The 24,340-nt window shown below is 37.6% G+C and overlaps 2 protein-coding genes and 2 long non-coding RNA genes across 7 annotated transcripts; 3 read left to right on the forward strand and 1 right to left on the reverse strand.

The window, feature by feature from the left end:
* Nucleotides 1–735: 735 nt before the first annotated feature.
* On the forward strand, nucleotides 736–24,191 carry LOC117233449 (paramyosin, long form-like). 3 transcript variants are annotated; one of them, XR_004493321.1, is made up of 17 exons: nucleotides 737–880; nucleotides 961–1,178; nucleotides 2,574–2,630; nucleotides 5,216–5,302; nucleotides 5,431–5,597; nucleotides 10,626–10,863; nucleotides 11,077–11,196; nucleotides 11,296–11,445; nucleotides 11,574–11,720; nucleotides 12,064–12,280; nucleotides 12,879–13,006; nucleotides 13,421–13,533; nucleotides 20,090–20,285; nucleotides 20,741–20,869; nucleotides 21,674–22,045; nucleotides 22,488–22,946; nucleotides 23,430–24,191. XR_004493321.1 is itself a non-coding variant. In XM_033493774.1 (15 exons), exons 1-15 carry the CDS (start codon nucleotides 1,065–1,067, stop codon nucleotides 22,878–22,880), a joined length of 2,628 nt encoding a protein of 875 aa, XP_033349665.1. In that variant the 5' UTR covers nucleotides 736–1,064; the 3' UTR covers nucleotides 22,881–22,949. The 3 variants fall into 3 exon arrangements, 1 of the variants encoding a protein (XP_033349665.1); XR_004493320.1 differs by having other exon boundaries at nucleotides 736–1,178; XM_033493774.1 differs by lacking the exon at nucleotides 23,430–24,191 and having other exon boundaries at nucleotides 736–1,178; nucleotides 22,488–22,949.
* LOC117233453 lies at nucleotides 1,202–2,567 on the forward strand. 2 transcript variants are annotated; one of them, XR_004493325.1, is made up of 3 exons: nucleotides 1,202–1,564; nucleotides 1,643–2,247; nucleotides 2,338–2,567. It is a non-coding gene; the product is annotated as an uncharacterized LOC117233453 (long non-coding RNA). The 2 variants fall into 2 exon arrangements; XR_004493326.1 differs by lacking the exon at nucleotides 2,338–2,567 and having other exon boundaries at nucleotides 1,205–1,564; nucleotides 1,643–2,248.
* On the forward strand, nucleotides 15,182–19,342 carry LOC117233450 (paramyosin, short form-like). The gene is made up of 3 exons (XM_033493775.1): nucleotides 15,182–15,443; nucleotides 15,553–16,535; nucleotides 18,586–19,342. Exons 2-3 carry the CDS (start codon nucleotides 16,218–16,220, stop codon nucleotides 19,162–19,164), a joined length of 897 nt encoding a protein of 298 aa, XP_033349666.1. The 5' UTR covers nucleotides 15,182–15,443; nucleotides 15,553–16,217; the 3' UTR covers nucleotides 19,165–19,342.
* Nucleotides 21,881–22,481, reverse strand: LOC117233454. The gene is made up of 2 exons (XR_004493327.1): nucleotides 22,162–22,481; nucleotides 21,881–22,078 (listed from the first exon to the last, which is right to left on the reverse strand). It is a non-coding gene; the product is annotated as an uncharacterized LOC117233454 (long non-coding RNA).
* Nucleotides 24,192–24,340: the final 149 nt, after the last annotated feature.

Genomic DNA, 24,340 nt, shown 5'->3' on the forward strand with positions numbered 1-24,340 from the left:
AATACATGTGTAACTTGAGTTATAAAACTATATACATTCTAAAAATTACTGCCTTTTTCTAAACGAAGACAGAAATTAATTCTCGTTAATTAATCGCCATTGTTCGTCGATACGTCGTTTATTATAAAAAATACTTAACATTTAACTCTACAAAAGTAAAATCACGATGTTTCAATTAATGTAGTGCAAGATCATAAGCCACCCAATGATAATGACAACAACGACGATAATAACATTAGATTTATCAGATACCAGACCAACGATTATAATGCAATATATCGCACAATATATCGTTCCATGCTGTTCCACTTAAATCTCAATAATCACTACAATGTATTCCATCTCATATCCATATCCCAATAAAATTCAGCCGTTTTATTTCTTTCATACACGAGAAACACCTAACAACGAACAAGCAAACCTAAACAGGACATTCAAAACACGTAACGTTTCTAGAACGAAGCTGAGAAAGAGAAGAGAAAGATAAGGAAAAGGGTAGATAAAATGCAATTGAACACGGCATAGCCGTTTCCCTAAGCAGGAGGCCGTTTGGCAGACACGCTAGGAAACGTGGGCGTTCGAGTAACGGTGGTGGTCGTTGGTTAGTGGTTCCCCTCGACGGACGACGAGGACGAGGAATGACCACGATGACGAGTCGTCGTCGCATGTTCCTGGTGGGGGTCGCTGATCTAACGCGCCTGCGCGGAACCGTCATTTTGACGAAGCCATGGAGCCGCCGGCGCGCCATACGAACGACGACGGGTCGCGCACTACGAGTAGGGCGCTGGTCGGCTCCGAAACCCCGAAGAAGAAGAAGAACAGAATAAGAAAGAAGACGAAGAACAAGCCGAACAAGAAGCGGCGAGGAGGAAGAAAAGTGGTAGCAAAATTATATTACGACGATTATATTTTTGTTTGAAAGAAATTAAACGACTGTAACAGCCGACGCATCGACGTAAGAGGCTGCTTTTAGGCGAGAAAAGACCGAGGAAGAAACGAATCTCTCGGCTCCATACGGGGACAAATTATCTTGGTGAAAATAGCGAGTGAATTTAGCGAACAGGATGTCTTCAGCGGTCGCTAAAGCTTCCAAGTACACGTACCGCTCCACCGGCGGTGGTACTGCCGATGTCAGCATCGAATACAGCGCCGACCTGAGCGCTCTCTCCAGACTGGAGGTAAGTTCCGCAGAAACGAACGCTATTTTACTCGTTTTTCTTCAAAATTATCTTGATATAAGACAGTGACGTTTAAGAGCATAACGATGCCTCGTTTTTCTTCGTTGCTTTTCGATGACCATAAATAATTATTTAAACTATTATTATTTTAGATACTGTTCTATATATCAAATATGATCTTTTTTAATTCAACTTTTTTATCTTAATTTCATCTCTTTATTTTTAATATAATAGATCGCTAATAAAGATTAGTTTCTGAAAAGCTGGTTAGTTACCATGTTGTAGAAGTATCGCTTACAACTAGTTACTAAGAATAGGAAGGGAACGGGAGGATGGCTGTAACATACGAACAAAACTATTAATGTTCCATCCACGTAATAGCTAAGGTATTTCACTGGTAATAGTCGAAAGTATCTATTGCGAAATATAATATATGATAGGACGTCTTACGTACCTCTCGTTAGGTCTAAATTCGTTGATCCGAAGAATCCAAGGTTTTAGCGAACCTAGAATGTTCATCCAAGTCTGCCAGATGATGCAACACGATGAGAGCGAGACAGAAGAACGAGAAGAGGATCGAAACGCCGGGGTTCTCAGAGGAAGTCCTTCGATTTATGTTTCCTTGAACGACGCGACGAAAGAACAAGAAGAAGGACGAATCACGTAGAGGAAGTGATCGCTGGTGAAAAGGTGAAATGTCGAGCAGTGACCGATTTCGGGGACAGTGAGACGCGAGAAAGTTCAGTGACCATAAGGGATATTAGTGCCAACCCTGACGAGGAACGAAAGTGTCGTAGACGGTTCTGTAGCTATCAAATTGCTCGTGTACGAAAATAGTCGTAAATATCGGCCCTAAATGACGATCGTGCCACGAAGGAGTGACATCTTCGAATGATCCACAAAGCGTTCTCATCGAGAACCTTGATCAATGTATCTCATCCGGATCTTATTATGGCTCGTCTTCAGTTACCCTGATTATGCCAATCTCGTGGCTTCAACGAAAAAACTCAACGAAGGAGGAAAACTCGAAGAACAGAACCAGGAAACGTGTATTCGTCTATAGACTCAAGTAAGATTGTTCATTTTTTTTTTTTTTTTCTTATTTCTTTCAACTCGAGAAGAACCGTTTGCCATTGATCTCGTTATGGAACACGTACAGACGAGTGCACGTTCCTTGGTTCCTCGGTTGAGAAACGACCCCGATGAACGGTCGCTGAAAACGAAGATCCTCCTGTTCCCTCCGCGAGTCAGCCCGTTTCAGAGGCTGTCCGTCTTTCTGAAATACCTTCCGAGCCTCGGTCTGTTGGATATTCTCGTCGGCCGATTACGTAAATCATCGACCCTCTGTAACGTGGTCCGTGATACGCTCTAATCCTTTTTTGCCTCTCGTTTCAGGACAAAATCCGCCTGCTGCAGGATGACCTGGAGTCTGAGAGAGAGCTGCGTCAGAGGGTGAGTTTTCTTTCGATCGATCCCCTTCCAGTAGTTTCCCTCTGTGAGCTCTTATTCTAGCGGAGATCGATTGATCGTTTGATGTTGAATCGTTTCTTCTAGTGAAACGTGTGATTTCCTTGCTTCGAATTAGAGTAGAATACTATTTATTATCTTTGTGTCTTTCTTTCTTTTTTAATAGCGGGGAGTGATTATTATCTTTCTTTGCCTTTTTCTTATTCCGATAGTGAGGAATAATTCCTAGCATGCAAAAAGTAACTCGTATTTTTTCACGTGGGTAAATAATTACCGCGGTTAGTTTACAGAACAGAGAAAACATTTTGATCAAGACGTTCTCCGTTTTCTCGAATATCGAGATATCGAAAGGAATTCGAGTTAAGCACACGTCGAGATTCTATAGATAAAAATACTAAAACAGCCAGAAGTAAACGTCAATTCTGAGACTTTATGTAATCCGGGTATTGTGAATTTTGAAACTGATACAAAAAAAGCGGGGCTGGCCTGCTCTCCATCATAGAGTGGGGAGCAGTAGGTCGAAATGTCCAGCTCTCGAGTCGCAGCTATTTTTGGGGATGCGCGCCTCTTCAGCGTACGAACTCGCATTCCTCTCTCGTGTTCGGCCAACAAGTATCTACGTCTACCTGTTTAAAAAGACAGAACCAAGAAAACCTGATACTTTTATCGGAAATTTACTTCGTAGAAAAGAAGCTAAAAGACGATACTAAGAAAACTTGAAACTTCGAATCGTAAAATATCATTCGTCGATTAATCATCGAATAATTTTGTCTTTCAACATGACACAAAATAGATAAATATAATTTTCAAATTAATTATAGATAATAAATTTCTTTATTTACGTATCAAAATTTGGAAGATTCTAAAGATATTTAGAATGTAAACTTTTGATGCGTTTTAGAGTAGTAGAGTTTAATATTCTAGAAACAATGGTAGTCCCTGTTTAAATAGAGCGTTAAATTGGAAGATTCTTTGCGTTTCATTGCGCGATCAAACTTCAAGGAAATCAGATTCGTAATGCTATTTGTAATACGTGACTTGAACCGGTGCCAGCGACATTTTCCCTGCTTCGAAACCGTAAAAACTTAGAAATTATGATCGTATTTAACGCGTATCATCCGATGAAGTGTCCAGTTAATTATTCTTGTGGAGAATAAACAGCCTACGTTGCTTAGATCGCGTTTCTTATTACATAATGTTGCGACTTCTTGTTACTTCGATTACGATTATCGTTTGAATTGATTTCCTGATATTCAAATATCCATACATGTGTAGTTAATTATACAAGTATTCTGATACGAGGATATAAAGTCTCCTAAACATTGAAACTACCAAATAATAGATTTTTAATAATACACTTTTTATCAAAACAACTCATATCAAATTTTACCACTTTGTATAGTTACAAATTTAATCATTTATCCTCGAACAATCCAAAATTTACCCAACTTCAAATTCCATCAAGTTAGGTTTTTCTACTGGAAGCTATTTTTCCGATCGACGATAAATCTTCTATTATCAGAGGCAAGGTTAAAGAGTCATGGTTAAAATAAGTTCTTTATTTTCCTTTAATATTTTTCTACACGTTCCTTCGGGACAACAAGTCGCATTTTAACAATAAGTAATATCAGCATTCAAGAACCATGGTGTACGTTAATGGTTTCTAGAGAACTAACAGTTATGGTGGTGTCGCGCGACTCTCTTTTCTCGATAAACGCCTCGTTTGTAATATGAATAAAGCTCCCGATATAGAGGCAGTCCGTACGAAATTAGATCGTTCTATTCGCGGTCCAAAGAAACCTGACGTCAAGCTTGCACCGAGCTGTTCACATCGTTTCTCGAGGCCTCTTTCCAAAACAATGCCGCGCGTCTCGATTACACTCGACGTGTATCAACAAGAATGCCATCTCGGTGAATTCATACACGACGTATAAAAGTTAGCAATGGTTCGAATTCCTTACATCAGTGGTACGTTTCTTGACGCGTTATGGAACGTTTTACGAGGTTTCTTACGTTTATTATCAGAGAAATGGAATGATCGATCCTTGATCCTTTTTGAAGTGGTAGAGATGTTTGATGTTTGGATCGAGTGGTCCAAGAATTCGTAAATAGAATATTTCAGTACGCGAAGAGTTATTTTTAAATATTAGACGAGCTAAGGAATTGCAGAAATTGAAAATTTTCATTCTGTGCTATCTATAGCTTCAGAGATTATCAAAATTCACCATACGATTACCGAATCGATAACGATAAGCGTTTCTCAATAAAAAATTTTAGTTTCACAAAGTTTTTGCTACGTTATAAACATTTGTTTTTTCTTTTATTTAAATTGAATTTAAAGTACAATGGTAGAAAAATCGTCTATTGACACGGAGGATTACGACCACGAAAGGGAAAGCAAAACAACAAAAATAAGTGGACAAAATTCAAGCTTTTGTTTCTCATTACGCAGAAACTAATTAAATACTAATGCTTAGTATTGATACGAGCTGAAAATCTCTATAATATTCATTTATGTATCACCATGTCTCTTAACTGACAAATTTCAATCTTTTCTATTTGATTTGCAGATTGAACGCGAGCGCGCTGATTTGAGCGTGCAAGTCATCCAGCTGTCCGAACGTCTCGAAGAGGCAGAGGGTGGCGCCGAATCTCAAGTAAGTCTCAGAATGAATCATTGCAACGAAACACGTAATATAATCGTGTAATTCTTAGATTTACAGATTTCATTCGATTAAATTTCATTAATAGCGCGATATTAACGATCTCTGTTAAAATTAAACAGTTCGAGATTAACAAAAAGAGGGACACGGAACTGGCCAAGCTGCGCAAACTACTCGAAGATGTTCATCTCGAGAGCGAGGAAACCGCGCATCTTCTGCGCAAGAAACACCAGGAAGTTGTTGTCGACTTCCAAGATCAAATCGACCAACTTTCGAAAGCACGCGCCAGGTCAGCAAATTAATCAAAATTATAATGCTTCAAAAAAATTTATTTTTATATATCTAAGCACGACAGGTTAGTCAAAAGTTTAGTAGAAAATATTATGTTCTCTATATTTGTTCCTCGGTATATTAATACGTACCTTCTACTTCGTATCATCGCACCTACCAAAGCAATTAGTCTAATGCATTCATCAAAACAGTTACATAACCATTTACTCAATTACCTTTGATATATCTTCGTTCTATTTTCAGTACGGCATCATATTGAACACAAACATGACCAGATACTATACAAATTATACCTGACGCTTCTAAAATAATCCAAAGTTAACCAAAAATATACTTGGTCGTGTATTTCTAGTAATTCGTTTTCCACAATTCCAAGCTACATCGCTGCTACGTAAAAGCGTATTTTCCATAACTCTAATATCTGAAACGTCAATAGTTTCAAATATTCGATAAAAACTTGATTCCCAAGCTTTAGTTAACATCAAATAGCAGATACTCGACCGAACTAGGCATTATTTGACCAGATACGTTTCATATAAACGCTTCGAGAGTACACGTTACCTTCTGCTGAAACGAATCCACTGAAAACCATATTAAATCCGAGCAACGAAACGAAACGCGATAACATTCTGTCCGAGGGAGTCGAAACAGGCGTCGAATCTCGATAGGGTGTAAGGTACGCTGGAATAGGAACACCAATAAACCGTGGTTAATTATATACACCTGTGAAAATAAAATCGCGGCCTCGCGATCCCACTCTTTGAGGTCAAAGCGCGCGAACGCCGTGCAAAGCGTCAATAAACAGTTCACCGGAAGTTCGAAGATTCGTCGAAACCCAGTTTCGTTGCTCGTGTATTATCGAACTGATAGAGAAACACAGAAGAAGAAGGAAAAGGCGACGGATTAAAATGTGGAAAGAAACGAAATGGAAAACAAGGATGATTCACTGTTGGATCGTTAATTATAGCAAGTATCGCGCGGAACGAAAGCGTATTCGAAAATTGCGGGAATTATGCTCGACGATACTGGCCTCTGGCCAAACAACGAAGTTACTCGCACCTGAAATACGCGTAGACTCGTTCCCCCAGCACTTCTAAACATAACCAACTTTTCGACGTCCCGGCGCCCCAATGCGCGATATCGCTCGTTACAAGGACGCCTCCGTTTCGAGAATTTATCGAGCTGTCATCTAGACGCTGTCTATTATTTCTCGTGTCCGCTGTCTGTGGTCTCTATCGAGTCTCAGGAAGCTTAGTAATCGAAACTTTTTTAAATCTCTTCTCTTTGGTTGCCAATGTTTGACTAAGGTCTTACAGTGTACGGCGGAGGATTGTTTTTCGAAAAAGTATTCTTATTATCACGTAATATGTAGTTGTAATTTTTTTAAAGTTAGAGTCGGAAGCATGTTTCGACGATTAGAGTGAAAATTAAGTCAAAGTTTTGTAGGAGAGATCGTAAAATTCATATCAATTTTGAGTATATTAAATGTGTAACATATTCGACACAAGTTTGATATGGAGAAACATCTGACTTTATTGCAAAGACTGACGCTTCATTGGGATTTTATCAAATCGGATATATCGCGTAACGTGGAATAAACACCATTTATTTCTTGAATGATACTGATAGTATGTATACGTTTCGTTTCTATTTAATTCTATCACGATTCAAGAAGATAAGATGAACATTATTGAGCGTATAGAATACTTTCACAGTAACGCGTTATTGACGATATAATCTTGGCTTGCGATAATATATTGTTCGTAAAAGATGAGTGAAAAATGATTATCTCTTCCTGATCTCGCTTTATTAGTAAATTAATGTCTGAGGAAGTTCATCTATTCTCGTTTCACAATGTGCTAAAAATAAACCAATCACCGCTTCATATAAATTTCAATATACACGTTTACTTTTACTTCTAATCAAACTACTTTCCAGCACAAATTTGTATTCAGAAGCATATTACTTATTTAAATCTGACCCTGATCGTGCAATTTTCTTCGAAAATTCGTCGGTGTCCTCATACTTCAGGAATAAAAAACAAACACAACTTAGAGCTTAGAACGTAAACGATTCTTTTCCTCGAGTTTAGTCGACGAAACCGCATCCTCGCCGCACTTTCTGAAATTAAAAAATCATGTTCCGTGGCGTGGAATATCAGGAAGCTTCTTTCGAACGTATTTCTGTAGCATCAGCGCGCACAAGTGGAATGGTTGATCAAGAATGCGGCCTGAAATTAGAGAGCCCAACTGGGATTCCGTTCTAAATGTACCCTCCAGCGAAAGCAATTACGACATTTATACATCAACGATATCGCGACGAAGCAACAGCTAATTGCCTCTTAATATTTCAACCAGCGAAATAGAACAGCCCAGTCGCCATTAACGACGCTGGAAAATAATAAATGAAGACTAGTTACGACGTTATAAACGTAAAATGGCCGTTTCATCGACTTCCGTGACTTTTCAGGAAGATGCAAATTCCACCTCGGTTCCTTTTCCTTTTGCGATCTTCTTTCAATTACCTTCGTAGAAGAGAGAAAAAGAAAAAAATAACGATAAAGGGAAACACGAGGTATTTAGAGTATTTGCATGGCGCTGCAAAAAGTTTCCACCTGTTGGTACAAGAAGGGCGTTTAAAATGCCTTTTACAATAGCCCTGCCCCATCTTTCGAGCTGCTTTCGCCGCTCTCTTTATTACACAGCTTCCATTATCTTCTTGTTATTCGCTTGTTCTGCTCTTTTCTCATCAATCTTATTTTTTCTCCTCGTTTTTTCTTTCCTAGATTGCATACACGTTCTATCTTTTTCAGTTTGGTAAACTCTTTCCGTTCATGATTCTCGTTTACCTATCCTATAAACCCCTCTCCTGTTAGTTTTACTACTTCGATTGCAATCTTTTCCTTACACACACGCGGTCTTGTTTCTTCTTTCTCCCGTCGTATTTGTACACTCCCTCCGCCGTTCTCTCAAAACGTATAACCTCGTTTCTGAACGAATTCCTTGGCTTCCAACTTTTTTTCCGATCCCGGAATCGAAACTGTAACTTTAATTCTCTTGTCGTCGTTTCGGTTTCTTGTCGTTATTTTCATTGTCTCGTCGTTGTATTGTCATTCTACAACTTCTAACCCTTTTTAAACTTTTCATATACCAAAGACGTTTACGCAAATTCGCATACCTTCATGAACATTACCGAAGAAACAGAACCTAAGCAAATACTTATTCATCGTCATAGATTAATTTGGTATCTATAACGAATATATCAAGATAAACTAAAGCAATTTATCTTGCATTTTTTTTTAATCACGGCAAAGTTAATTACCATAAGTCGAATCAAGATATTTTCTCACGTTGCATTAGAATAGTTAAAGTTAGAGTAAAAGTAAAAAATTGAAATTGTCCACTTGTATATACTTGTGTGTATTACAGGCGTTCTCCATATTTTTATACGTCCCATAAATGCATAAACGCTCGCCAGTTTATTTATTCGTTTCCTTCTCGTTCTTCGCCACTGCCTCCACCATTTGCCCTGACTTTTGCAACTTTCCCCTTTACGACTTTCTATCCCTCCGTCCCTCTCTGTCCCTTTTTCACGCTCTCTAGCTCTCGCTACATCCCTTCCTCTTGCTCTTACGTTTTTATTCTGCTGATTCCCCCCGCGAGACGCTTTGCTCGCACGGCCGCTACTCGGCTTATGACTATTTTTAACCGTGCGAGTCGCGCGGCAATCCACAACCCTGTGTTGCCGCGCCATATTAGTACAGGCGACCGGCCCGGATCCCCACTATCCTCGGAATCGGCCGACACCTTACACCCTCTGTGTGTTACGTGTAGGTGGACCACCGATATCGCCGCTAGCCGATCCTCCCTATCTCTTCGTCTGTCTCTGTATTTTATTTCCATCTTGTTCGTAGAGATTCGTCAACATACACGCGAAGAAGGATGCGGAGGAACAAGATACTTTTCGTATTTAAAAGATCAGAGAGGAAAGGAGAAGATTCAATCGAGGTGATTTGATCGCATTATCGATCACAAATTGGACATTTAAGTGGACCGTAATATTCGATTACGGTTTCAACTGTATATCGTTCATGATGTTTTATTCTTTTGTCATGCGTACGAAAATAAATGTAAAAGATTCGGCTGATCTCTGGCTAAGAAGTTCGTTATGTAAAGGAAAACGATACGATGTATTTATTGAGAATTTAGAGAAAGTTTAGAAATTCGTAGGACAGTGAAAATGGTACGCGAATTCATCGATCGGTACTTTTGAAATGATAGAAACGATCTTCGAATATTTCGTGTACCATAAGTCGTGATTCTATTTATAAACGCTAACGTCAGTTTTCTATCTTTTCGTTTCGAGCAAAGGACATTTGACGACAGGTATTCATCCTAAGCGTAATCGCAGAGCGAAAAAATATTTCATTCGTTTCGTAGGAATGCGAGTGGAAAATGTTTTACACACGCAAGAGAAAGAAATTGCTTGTTTCTTGATTTTCTTATTAGTTTTCTTAGGGGTTTGAGAAAGTCTCTTTCTCGTCTTTCTAAGATTAATGGTAATCAATGGAGAGTTTAGATGTCAGTTTTGAGCTCGAAATAACCAACGGTTGATGATTTAGATAAATGGACGAAACATACATCTTAGGTCGGGTCCGTTCAATGAAGTATTTTTGTAAGATGTTGTTCTTGGACATTGTTTAGAGAGAAAGGTTCCAGCCGTTGCTTTTGTTGGCACTGTTGTAAGGCGTATGGCGATTAACGATCACACCTTGTGGAATTTCGTTGGATTTCTCCTGCTTTGAAATGATTTATATAGATGTAAGAATAGCGTAAAAAGTTTGAGGGAAACAAGCTATCGTCGACGAAAGTAGTAATATGAAATGTAATATGTAGAAATATAATATAAACATTCCATTGGAAGATATAAGCAACGCTGCTCGAAGAAATAAAAGATTAAATTCCGGCAAAAATTTGTCTACGTCTGACAGAATTCTACTAATACATTATTTTGGCAATATTTGCAGAGCTGACAAGGAAAAATCGAAATTCCAACAAGAGGTATACGAACTCCTCGCCCAGCTGGACAACGTGACGAAAGAAAAATTGATGTCAATAAAAACTGTGGAGAAACTCGAAGTGCATGTAGCCGAGCTTAACGTGAAAATTGAAGAATTGAATCGTACCGTCATCGACATCACCAACCACAAAACCAGGATCTCACAGGAAAATATCGAATTGACGAAGGAAGTGCAAGACTTGAAGGTAAATAATTTCAAATTAATCGAAATTCATACTTGATACAAATGCATCAGCCTTGCTTCAACAAAGAGGAAAGAAGTTTTCCGAACTTCTGGAAAATGGCCCTCACGATTTAAAATTATCTGACACTATCGATAACACGATCAGTGTTGTATCTCTAGCTCCTTTTTATTACGCTTTTTTTTAATGATTTAATAATAATTTGTTTTATCGTAGGTTAACATCGAGAACGCTGTTTACCTGAAGACTCAGCTGGCGGGTCAGCTCGAAGATGCTCGCCGTCGTCTCGAGGATGAGGATCGTCGTCGTTCATTGGTCGAGGCCTCCTTACATCAGGTATATGTTCTTTTAATTCTCTAGAAAATTACACATAAACGTGACACATTTAAATTACATTTAAATTGTATTTCATTAATGTAATAAAACTGTCAACAGGTTGAATCGGAATTGGAATCCGTTCGCATTCAGTTGGAAGAGGAATCGGAAGCTCGTTTGGACATTGAACGTCAATTGGTCAAAGCAAACGGTGAAGTGCAAGTTTGGAGATCGAAGTATGAAACCGAAGCTAACGCTCGTGCCGAAGAGGTAACTGAAAAGAACAACTCGAAACTTTAGAAGCAAAAGCAATCGTTGCTTCGAAGCGCATAAATATATATAGACGGAGTTTCTGTTAGTTTGGACCTTTGGAGTAAAAGGTCGACTGAATTTTACAGGTAGAGGAACTACGTCGTAAATACGGAGCTCGCATTCAGGAACAGGAAGAGCAGATCGAAACACTGCTCGTCAAGATCAACAACCTCGAGAAGCAGAAATCCCGCCTCCAATCTGAAGTAGAAGTGCTGATCATCGACTTGGAAAAGGTACAATTTCAAAACTTCTACTATTCTATGCTACTTTTTCACATATAAATCATCTTTTAAATTAAACTAAATCAACTTCTAAATTATATTATTTCCTTTTTTTAATACAATTGTCGAATACGACTGATAACTCCACGATTTCGTTTGGAATAGTTTTTCACGGAACAAAATGTATAAATAAAGCATGGTTGTGGGACAAACGTTGAGTTAGGTGAAAATATTCGTAGAAGATTGAATACATTTTAATCTGTTTAAAGTTCACAATTTGCAACTTGTACGTAACATGATATTCCAATTGCAGTCATCAGCATTTTATTTATTTATGAATTTATCAATTTTTAAGGCCAATGGAACAGCTCGCGAACTGCAGAAACGCGTGGAACACTTGGAGAAGATCAATATCGAACTCAAGGCTCGCTTGGATGAAAGCGTGGCAATGTATGAACAAAGCCAACGCGATCTCCGCAACAAACAACAAGAACTCCAGCGCACCAACGCCGAACTCGATAAAACTCGCGAGCTGAAAGACCAACTGGCCCGTGAAAACAAGAAATTGGGAGGTGAGCAATTTCATAAGATTCAATCGACCGATATTTTTCCATTTTCTATTCTCTATTTTATATTTATCTGACATTTATATTATTACACGTCCGTAAATCATCAAGCACTTAATAAGATTAAAATAGGGATAAGTGAAAGCTGAGAATACAAAATATCGATGGCATCCATTAACTATTTGTATTATACGAAAAAATTGTACTCGGTTTCAAAGATTTTATTGTAAATCTATCGTAACACGTATTATATTTAAAATTAAATATAGTAAGTGTCTGATGACTTACAGTAGCGGATAAAAAAAGTTTAAACGCTGAACATACGAAAGAATAGCGTAATTTGACAAAAATAATAAATAAATGCAATATACATATATCTCGAAATAGATTGTATAATCAAAAAGGGGAAGAATATACCAAAGTTACAAAATTGTTAATATTTATACAAATACTATGTTTAAAGTGTTTTTTACCCGCTATTGCGTATCAAGTAAATGGAAAGAACGTGTGTGTAGTTAATTTCTTACCTTTAAAAATGTAAATAAAATATCATATCACGAGGTATAGAAATAATTTTGCATCAACTACTGCGTTATTGTTTTAGATGACTTGAACGATGCCAAGAACCAGCTGTCTGATATGAACCGCAGACTTCACGAACTGGAACTCGAACTCCGTCGGTTGGAGAACGAGCGTGAGGAACTCGCTGCCGCCTACAAAGAAGCCGAAGCAGTAAGTGGAATTTATTTATTTAAAGCGGTATTTATTTCAGTATCTTTAAATTTCTAAATTTTTTATAATATACATTGTCCTTATAATTGATGGATTTGTAATAGCAGCACTTAAATTTGATTACTAGGAAATTAATGATTAGAAGCGTCGCTTATTATCTTACAGCCGAATTTTTCTCAGTATATAAATTTTCTCAGTATATAAAATATTACCATTTCGAAATTAAGTTAATCATAATTTCTCTATTAATTTAGAAGAAAATTATACGACCTGATATAATTTCACAAAATAGTAGTGGAATGATAATCAGAAATATCATTTTCCCATATTATCCTCTAGAAATCATTTGGCTATAGTGTAGGAAGTTGAAAAGTTCGAAATATAGAATTGTTCGTAAAAGAAAATTGATCGCAGGGACGCAAGATCGAAGAACAGCGCGCTCAAAGACTGTCTGCTGAGTTGACTCAACTTCGTCACGATTACGAACGCCGCCTGACTGAGAAGGATGAAGAAATCGAAATCATCCGGTAAGTAATTAAATTGCGTTTGTTGTGCTTCTCCTTAAATTGCCCATTCAAATTTCATTATAATTTGCAATATTAATAATTTACGATTTTTTGGTACTAACACCGATGTTTAATTCTACGATGTTATTATTGCAAACGCATAGAGAATATAGTTTCCAGGTGACATATTTTACGTGACGTAATGATCTTTCCGTTTATCTCCGTTTATCTCTTCGTTGAAAATATTGAACCGTGGTATTAAGAGATTTATTTCCGCTTTCGTGTCATATACGTACGATGATAGACGACATAAGTCCTTCCTCTTTTTTATTAGTAGAGCAACCGATTCATGCGAAACGTTTTAATTCTAAAATAGCGAAGGTTAAACCAGAATTTAAATGAGAAGTAGCCAGAAAAGAGTTATTTCTATTCAATGAAATCATATTCTTTGAAGTCGATAAATCAATATTTTATGACATTTTTGACAAAGTATGCAGTTCTAAAAGTATCTCTGGGTCATATCCACAGCCGGTGATCAAATATAAAGTTAGAAAACATATGCGTTATTTATAGCAATAAAACGGTAATTCTAGAAAATCAATGATAAATTTAATCATTTTTAATAATTAAATGTATTCAATACCTCAACCAGAGATCAAATTTCCAGTAGAAACGAAAATCTCATTTTCCAACTCGATTACAGCTCAAATATTATACTATTTGTTATCCTCTAAAGCTGTATGATCTATGTCACACTTACGCACGACCATTATTTAACACGCATACGAGTTATGTAAGTGTTACAGAAAATCTATAAGCCAATATTACTTTCAAAACACTTTTCGTACGAACGTAGATCTGAAAAGTATCTATACGGATATGCGAATTTTTAACTTAGCCTTGATGCAGTTGGCTTTATTTCCGGTATAACTAACCAATGATATCCACCTATTAATAAAGATACGGTTAATTCTGTCATCGATCAGCCGCATCGATTAATCATCCAAGGTATTTTTGTATCGATCGAAAACACTCGAGTGAATATCCTGTTGTGATCTAGTTACTTATTTAAACGAAAATGGAAATTCAATCAGCATGGATCGACAAACGGAATTCGTCATCGAACGATGATCAGACCTGACAACTTTGTTTCTGTTTGGCTCGAGTCTCATCGGTACCGAAATGCCAAATGCCCGATACACACGTATATTGATTATGTCATTGTGAATGGGGTTTGTAAGAACCACGTGCTACAAAACAAGAAACGATATGTTTCTTTACCTGAAGAGGAAAACGGGATCCGATGAAAAGTATTAATAGAAATAAAAACATTTAGGAGAAACGAATACAAAATACGATAAATGTAAATCATTTAAAAAGAAGATACATACTACTACGACATGTTATGTTGTATACTGTACATATTCTATTTTTCTATACCGAAAAATATTTTTTCAAAAGGAGTGTTTAAAAGAATTACAATTACAAAATTTGACTATTTCGAAAAGATACATATTTACATCTCCAAAGAAATAATATCGCTGTTACCACGCTATGTAATAAGGCTCAAAATTAAGAACATCGTTAAGGAAAAAAACACGACGTTACCTACATGAAAAATTGACAACGATATTATCAACCATTTTCAACGGTATCTTAAAGAGTATCGTCGTTCTGTAATGACATAAAGATTATTTGGGGTCATTAATTGAGGATGATGCATAAAGAGTACGCAATCCTACTATTAATAAACGTCGTTCAACACCGATCAGTCACGATCTAATTATTAGCCGAGTGGTGCTGATTGGCCGTTCTCAATGTGGCAATCGTAAGGAAAAAGTACAAAAGATAGCAGCGCGCTTGACCGGCCTAATTTTTCTCGACCGTTTCGTAGCAACTGTCACCTCCGATCGTTCGACAATGAAAAATCTGTGAGTAAAAAAATCAGGGAATCTCCCATAAAAACGAAGTCCTGTATCTAACACATTTAACTCCACAAACACCGAAAGAAATACAATACGACAATCCTTTCTATTCAAGGTAGATGTTGGATGAAACATTAACAATACCCATACAAATACTCGAAAAAATAGATCCGCCAATTCGTCAAAGTGTACATTTCGAAGAAGCAGTTTGTCGGTGGTCGATATCTCCCAGTGAAGATCGATACTTGTGATATTATACATTGTAATAATAGCAAAGACAGAATTCGCAGAAGGAGAAATTCAAGCATAGATAAATCTCAAATATAGGTTTGGAGAATTTAGAATTCAAATTTTTATTCGATTGAAAGATTTAATCGGTAAACAAGACGATCAATACAAAAGTTTCAGCGAAGAGAGCAATACTAAGAAAAATAAAAACGAAGAATATTTTAAGACATTTCCTATAAAAGCTTCGGAATCGTATGATACTCTACTCGAGAGAAATAATTTGTCAGAAATTGCTTTAGAAAAAAACTGAGGGAAATTTTCCTACAGAGAAAACAGCTTCGGAAAGAAGAAGAGACGTCGATCATCTTCCAAGAAATTCTCTTCGTACTCCTTTGCCAATCAGAAGAAGCTTTCAAACAATTCTTTAAGTAAAACTTGTGAAGAATCCTTTAAAGAGAAAACAATTTCCAAAGAACGCTTAAAGGCAATCCTCGAGTGAATTAAGAAAAACCTATTTACCTAGAGAAACCGAAAACACCGCGACAAACAAAAATGTCAAGCTACGTGCCGCCAATGCACGTGCCTTTGGAGCCAAAATGGAAGCACTGGCCCACCTACATTTATGACAAGAACTACAATTACGGGATCAATTTCTATCAACCGATGCTGGATCACATCGATCGGCAAGCTCGATGTTCCTCGCTGCCACGCGATTATTGCGCTCGCAAAACAGAACCACCGGAATTACCCTGGTCAGATGGTAGAGCGTTATGGGAGGGCAAACCGATCGAAACATACTCGAGACACGAGCTGATCAGACGGGCGATCGATGCTGAGGACGAGGCCAGGGATCATCTGTCCCAGTTCAAGGTACGAGACTAGATCGGAGAGCGAAAGTTAGGCCGACTCGAGCGTGGAAAAGCGGTCGATTCGCGCGGTTAGGCGCCTTCGCGACTGCTTGACCTTTTCGTTCGCTAAATTTGGCGTCACGGAAGGAACTGCACCAACGTAGACGGACTTTATACGACGCTGAATACTCGACGAGGCTGCTGCCGTCTTTTAAACATACTTCTGTCAATCGAACGAGCGTAAGAATGAATTCCTCTTGAGGGGAAAGTCACGGTCGTTGAAAATCGATTTGGTGACTTGGGTGGGGCATGCGTAATTCGAGTGAATGGGATTTCTTTGTTTGAGAATTGGCTTGGAAGTGACGGGCGTACGATGAGATTTGGTTTAAGCTAAGTTTTAAGTTTTTGGATTTTGACGTTTGCTTCCGGCGGCCAGACGTACGTATCGATCGTTCTGTAAGCAGTGAGATTCTTCTAAAAGTTGAAGTTAAACTGTGAAGTAACGCAGTGCGTCGCAATAACAAGTTTTATAAAAGAGGAACAAGGAACTTGGAGTTAGAAAAAGCTAGAAGTGTTTATAAAAGATAAAGGAAAACGTAAGATTGATCGATAATGATCGATAGATAGTTGATTATTTGCATCTAATATATGTACCGGAAAAACAGCATTGCTTGTGCTATTACTTAACGTTACAGAGATAGTTATATAAGTACGTAATTTTTAAAAATTCCATAATTACAATTTTATAATTTTTAAAAATCAGATACGTCAGAATAATCTTGAAATAATTGATTCAGTGGTAAATATTATAGCGATTACAGAGACTAAGTTATATAATTTTTGCGATACAAATATCTATAGGTACAATCCATTTTCTTCAATATCTTTGAACACATTAAAACGTGATGTTTGACGTATTTCGGATTTCAAGACTGTGCAATATAGTGGAATGGAAGAGTTGGCAGTATTCTGTTCAACAAATAAGTTACTGTTTACGCTATTGTTTAATTCTAAATGCACGAGATAAATTTAAACAGATATTATTTATTTGCTTCTATAATATATGTTTCCGATAATACATATATATACTGCCTATATAGTCAACGTTTTTATATAAATCACTTTTCAATGTTCTTCCGTTTGAAAATATATCTTTAACATTTCTGTTTATCCTTGAAATTTTATCCAATAGAACATGATATACAGCCGAAAGGTAAAATCCTATCGTCACTGGAATAAAAATTTCGAAGCATAAAAACGGAAATATAGATTAGAAACCGATCGTATTACTCTCGAAAGTTCTAGTTTTAGAAAGTCTTCTATAATTCATTGTCAGCCCAATAACTCGAGCCTGTGACGCTCCATTGCCGCCCCACTGTCACCAAATCTTAATTTAACACGGTCAGAGCGAGTCATTGGCAAGAAATCTTCGGCGTAAAATGAAACCTATTATAGTTGCGCGATAGAAAGCGGGAATTCCTAAATTTCTTATTGTTATTAATACCGTGCAACCTAAGCCTCCGCTATTGCTCTTATATTTACCGATTCAGTGTAAGGAAATAGATATATATCGCGGAAGCGGTAACATCTGGCAGGCAGTTAGATCTTTCCGTAATTCACAATGGAAGCAATGAAACGAATCGAGACGCAACTCAGAAGGGTGCCAAGTCTCGCGGCGCGTACATTAAAAAATCCATCTCGCGTCCCGTGTGTCCCGGGGCCGGGAAGCTAGCAGCTTGCTCAGATTGGCAGTCGTTCTCGAGTCTCTAGAGAGAGTCGATCGAGAGTGTGCATCGGTCACTTTCGAATTCTGGACCGCTGCGGCTAAGTTTAGGCTCAGTCGAGACTACCCTCAGACCAGGGAACGATCGTAGGAAGGGGTCGCGTTTGTGAAAACCACGATTTCTAATCGCTTTCGCTCTTCGTCTCGACATATTTTTCTGTTTTTTTCTAATCATCGCGATTAATCGCGTCGATCGAACGTGACGATCAAAATCGACGATCAGCCGCGAAGATCGTGGGGGTGATTTATGCGAGCACGGGTCTGACCTGGTGCTTTCGTCTTCTTAAAGATAGCGAATCGGTCCGACTTCAGTTTGTCGAAGACGGCGCAGGCCAGCCACGTGACTAGAGAAGTATTTCCACGAAAATTTGAAGATTTCCGGCTAAAACCGTTGCCCTTGCTCGTGGATAGTGCACGCACCAAAGTTGAGGCTAGACAGCTGCAACGTGAAATGGCCGACATCGATTTCCGATCGCTGAGAGACGTGCAACACATGTCCGAGGTACAGGACGCCCTCGATCATGGAAGAAGTCTGCGTGGTAAATCAGCTAGAGCGATCGAGTTCCATTTAACGGCGGAAGCTCTGAAGAACTTGAACAAGAGTCAAGAATTGGCCGATATTAGAAAGTACCAGAGGGAGACTGCCTCCGCGAATTATTCGTGGGACTGCAGAGATCATCTGAAGTTAATGGAGGAGAGAACGAGGAATTTGTTGGATGAGGATAGATTGACCGCGCCGTTGAACAGCCTGAGCAGGGAGCTGAAAGGATACGAAGAGAAGTCGAGCAACTACTACCTGGACAAGAGGTATCGACACCCGACCAGACCGAGACGATTATACGGATGCCTGGGAATCAGGCCCGCTTGAAAGGATGGAAATTCTAGTAGATTAGTTTAACCGTGTGGGTAAGAGTAATGTGACACGGAACAATGAAGAGAATAAACGATAAATGAGAAGTAATTGCACTGTCGTTTGATTCTCAGAAGCTTGTAATTGTAGATTAGGCGAGTAACAATTTGTTGAAGAAGAAAATGTTTTGATTAGACGAATTTTTGTTTTACTTTTTTCTCTATTCATTATGCCTTTACAGGTATTGAAGCTTTGTTTAAAACATCGGCGCATATTTATAAGAAAAATTCACCTCTATGCAGGATAACAATCATCTCTTTTCATCAAATATTCATCAAATTTTTCATCAAATATTTTTTATTCTCTAGATTTAGATTCGTTGACTCCGACTTCTATTCAATTTTGAGATTTTTTAATTCGAATTTTATTTAGAGTAGCTGCAAATTCGTAACTCTTTGACTTCGATATCGGATGAAATAACCATCATCTTTTCTAGACGTCAAAGAAACACTAAAGTAAATTACGTGCATCTTCCTTGTTACATAAATACACTTTCCACTTGTGATATGGTAATGCCTCCGAAATCACTGCATCCGTTGCCAAACTAACTATGCATTAAAGCAGCCGAACTAACCCTGCATCGAAATAGATAAAGCACAAAGAATGCCCAACCAAAGTGTTTCAAAACATCCCGGTAATCTAACACTCGTTGCATTACTAAATACGTTACTGGTAAAATGTCAAACATTTCTAAACGTGTTAACCTTGGATATTCACCGATGATGCGGTTTTCTCGCAAACAATACCAACGAGAGAAAGACGTGGTATCTTCCGACGATCCAAAATTCTTGCTGTTGTCACCTGGAAACAATAATCTGGTTTGAACCTTCTAAAACGATTGAAAGGGGTAATCGTATTGTTCATACGGAATGAAATAAATTAGCAAACAGACCAGTATCGAGATCGAGCAGCTGAATGCCCGCGTGGTTGAGGCGGAGACGAAATTGAAGTCCGAGGTGCAGCGCGTGAAGAAGAAGATGCAGATCCAGATCACCGAACTGGAACTGTCTCTGGACGTTGCCAACAAGAACAACATCGACTTACAGAAGACCATCAAGAAGCAATCGCTCACTTTGACCGTAAGTAGAACCTGATAGAATAAAAAGAAGTTTATGTTAATGCGTTGGCTGATTATCTGACATTTAACGAGTTAAATACGACGAGACAAATTGAAGTTAAAGAACAGATTTTTATCAATACAAAATGGCGATATTTAATTTTACTTTGCTATATTTGATTATTTAACCATTCTATTTAGGTGATTCAATGTTACGCGTATACTTTTAATAAAATGTTCTAACGCGTCTTTTTAATTTAGTTTTGGAGTTTTGCCAAAGAAATTAATTCCTAACACGAAATGTATCGATAAAATTAGTTCTGAGTCGATACATATGTGGAAATCTCACCCACCTGTAGTAATTACATCCTTACGAAAATTTGTGCGTTATATGAGTGATAGGTGGCAGTTAAAAAAATAATGACGCTTATTTGGCAAAATACTGTGTATTTTAAACGCTGTGTCATTATCATGTAGGAACTCCAAGCCCACTACGACGAAGTTCAACGCCAATTACAAGTGACCCTAGACCAACTGGGTATCAGTCAACGACGCCTGCAATCGTTGACAGCTGAGCTAGAGGAAGTACGCGGCAATTACGAATCTGTAAGTATCGTATTTACTGTGAATAATTTATTATAAAAATTTAATATTTTTTCATTTGACATTACATATATTTACTTACTAAATTAATCTATTTTATGGTAAAGCAAAGATTTCGGGCCGTAGTGAATTAAAATTCTGATTGAATTTAATTTCAAAATCTCCAGCTGTTCCTTTCACAATGCATTCTGTTGTAAAGAAATTTTCCACGTTTTTATTATTATTTTGATATTTTTATCTCTAAATTAAGGAATAAAACAAATTAAATTCAGATTAGATGAACGAACCATGGAATGATGAAATGGATAAAACGAAACGGCAGGATTTTCCACTCGATAGTTTGAATGAGCAATTGATGTTAGACAAGTTATAAATACATCAGACTAAACGGCGATGCTAAGCAGTAACTTCAAATGTACCAACCAGTTGCATAAAACTTTGATTCCTCTGCCACTAAGTTGATTCGTCTATTCTTAAACTTTGTATACTGAAATTATTGAAAAGGTCTTGACGAATTAATCGACATTTTTAATTTTCTTAATATTATGATCCAATATTTATAACAAAACAATGCAAGGAAAATTAATCTAATATGAAAGATCTTCTTAAAAAATGGAACAAACACAGTATCCATAAATCAGAAGAAAATTAATTGCATATTCTGCTTAACGCTTCAATTACCAATATGAGTTATCGTTTACTTAAAAAACCAAATCATGTAGTATCGTTACCGCTTGTCTGCACTATGCCTATTCTTCTTTCGTCTCCACATGATAATAGATAACATAACTAACAATATTTTTAAAGGCCCTCCGTGCAAAGAGAACCGTCGAGCAGCAATACGAGGAGTCGGTTAGTCGCATCAACGAATTGACTACCATAAATGTGAACATCGCTTCATCGAAAGCGAAACTCGAGCAAGAACTGGCTACCCTGGCCGGAGACTACGAAGAAGTGACGAAGGAGCTGAGAGTGAGCGACGAGCGATACCAACGGGTACAGACCGAACTGAAGCACACCGTGGAGATCCTGCACGAGGAACAAGAACGTATCGTCAAGATCGAGGCCATCAAGAAGTCCCTTGAAATTGAAGTGAAGAACCTGTCTGTGAGATTGGAGGAAGTCGAGGCGAACGCTATCGTCGGTGGCAAGCGTATCATCAGCAAACTCGAGGCTAGGGTGAGTTTAAGATTCCTTCCATTTGATTTATTCCTGTGGACGACATTGTTATTTTCAGAAAGCAATAGAACGAAACTCATTGAAATACATAACAGAAATTATAAACGACTATTCACCGTATGAAAAATGTTTGCATTCTTTTCTCCATAGGCTGTAAGAATCTAATTCCAATTTTTTAAATTAAAGGTTACTCCAACTAGATTTGTAGATCATCTGCAATTTATTATTCTAAAAAAAAATCCTTTTTGATTGGTACCAAATATTTTTAGTAGCATTAATGAAATATCTACAAAATTTACCTATTTAATTACACTTATGCTACAAACAGTTAAACATTTATAGCATGCAATCCAATTTTTTATAAATTATTCCTTTACCTTGCCACACGAATATTTCATTTCCACAAGGCAAATTCAACGTTTTTCGATTATTCTTCTAACAGATCCGCGACTTAGAACTGGAACTTGACGAAGAGAAGCGCCGACATGCCGAGACTGTGAAGATTCTCCGCAAGAAGGAACGCAACATCAAGGAGGTGATGATTCAGGTAGAGGAGGACGCGAAGAACATTGCGTTGTTACAAGAATCGTTGGACAAGGCGAGCCAGAAAGTGAACATCTACAAGAGGCAACTGCAAGAACAGGAAGGCATGTCCCAGCAGAGCGTGACCAGGGTCCGCCGATTCCAAAGGGAATTGGAGGCTGCTGAAGATCGTGCTGATACCGCTGAGAGCAACTTGACTCTGATCCGCGCAAAACACCGCAGCTTCGTCACCACCTCCAGCGTGCCCGGTTCTCAGGTGTACCTCGTCCAGGAGACGAGGTCTGACCTGTAAAAACGCCATCGCCATCGACACCCCATCCTTTGCCACTTCGAACGCCACCTCGTCGTCTTTAGAAACGTACGTACTTGATGAATAAGTTATGTAAGTTTTGGCGAATGTGATCTAAAATAAAGATAAAAGATAATAAGATGAAACAATGGATCATTTCAACTACATTATTAGTTATATTTTAGAAATAATCAAATACACGATACACGATTGTTGATCGATTGTTATTTACCTTAATGTTCGTCTATGTCTCCTATGATCATAATTTCAATTAGATCAATTAATTTTACACTATTTGATTTTATTTTGTATTCTATATTTTACAAGATAAAAATCATGAAAAATTAAAAATAACTTACACAAAATTGTTTCATGATTCTTTGCTTTTTGATTACCTACCTACAATCCAATAATACCAGTTGATGTTACCATCATCTTACACCACGTATCTAAGTGTACAATTAAGGAAATATCGTGAGATTTCAAACGATCATCGGATAATTCAGTAAATTTATATTTTCGAAAATATACAGTTCCACGATTGTGTGACAGGTGTCACGAGCAAACGACGAAGAAAAGGAAGAGCCTCTATACGTCATCGTTAGTTGAAAGAGCCGAGAAGAGTTTCCAACGGGCCGTACCGCGAACATCGTAAGGAAGAAGCAACGAGGAAAAGAAACAGTATCGAAATGTCGTATCATCTTATTTAATTGTATTATGACAACGCCCAACGACCCGTCGCAAATTCAAAATACTTGGCCAACGAAACGCGGTACCCGTCGTAACGAACCAAATAAATGCAAAAACCGAAAGGGCATAAGCATTAATGAACAAGCAACGTGAAGGAAGCAACCATCTTAAAACGCATAACACCGTCGCTATTCGATTAAATGGATTAATCAACCCAAAAAATGAAAATATATACACATACATACATATTATACAATATTATACACGCAAAAAATCAACAACGATTCGTTATATCTTCCTTGTATCCGTTATGTCAGCATCACGAAGCGTAAGGAGTGGAAATATAATATTATAAATATATAAATAAATAAATAAGGAAAAAAGTAAAAGAAATTAAATGAAAAACGCGAGACGTAGATTTAACTTTTTCTCTCTCTCTCTCCTTACGCCTCTTTGATCGCGCGTGTCGCACTTGTATTTAAATGGATTAACTTTAATTCTACTTCTACTATTATATTATAGATAGGTATTATTGCCCATACACACAACTCTCACTGTACGACATACACGATAACCTGTGTCAAACAATAATTTAATAAATAAACTGAAACACGTACGTACGAAGCCGATGGAATACATTTCCTTCCATAGTTTGCAAGATAAAGATTAAACACTAATACCGATATATTCCTGTAACACATCCTATCGAAATGTATCGAGCTTTTTTGTAATTCTTCTTCTATTTCTTAATGTTACGATGATCCTTTAATCTA

The sequence above is a fragment of the Bombus vosnesenskii genome, unplaced genomic scaffold, assembly GCF_011952255.1.
Source record: "Bombus vosnesenskii isolate JDL3184/JDL3185 unplaced genomic scaffold, Bvos_JDL3184-5_v1.1 scf7180000013295, whole genome shotgun sequence".
Taxonomy (NCBI): domain Eukaryota; kingdom Metazoa; phylum Arthropoda; class Insecta; order Hymenoptera; family Apidae; genus Bombus; species Bombus vosnesenskii.

Coding starts and splice junctions, on each gene's coding strand:
- LOC117233450 (XM_033493775.1), top strand. CDS start 16,218: ATGTCAAGCTACGTGCCGCCAATGCACGTGCCTTTGGAGCCAAAATGG. Junction 16,536..18,585: donor ATCATCTGTCCCAGTTCAAG/GTACGAGACTAG, acceptor GTCTTCTTAAAG/ATAGCGAATCGGTCCGACTT.
- LOC117233449 (XM_033493774.1), top strand. CDS start 1,065: ATGTCTTCAGCGGTCGCTAAAGCTTCCAAGTACACGTACCGCTCCACC. Junction 12,281..12,878: donor TGAAAACAAGAAATTGGGAG/GTGAGCAATTTC, acceptor TTATTGTTTTAG/ATGACTTGAACGATGCCAAG. Junction 13,007..13,420: donor CCTACAAAGAAGCCGAAGCA/GTAAGTGGAATT, acceptor AATTGATCGCAG/GGACGCAAGATCGAAGAACA.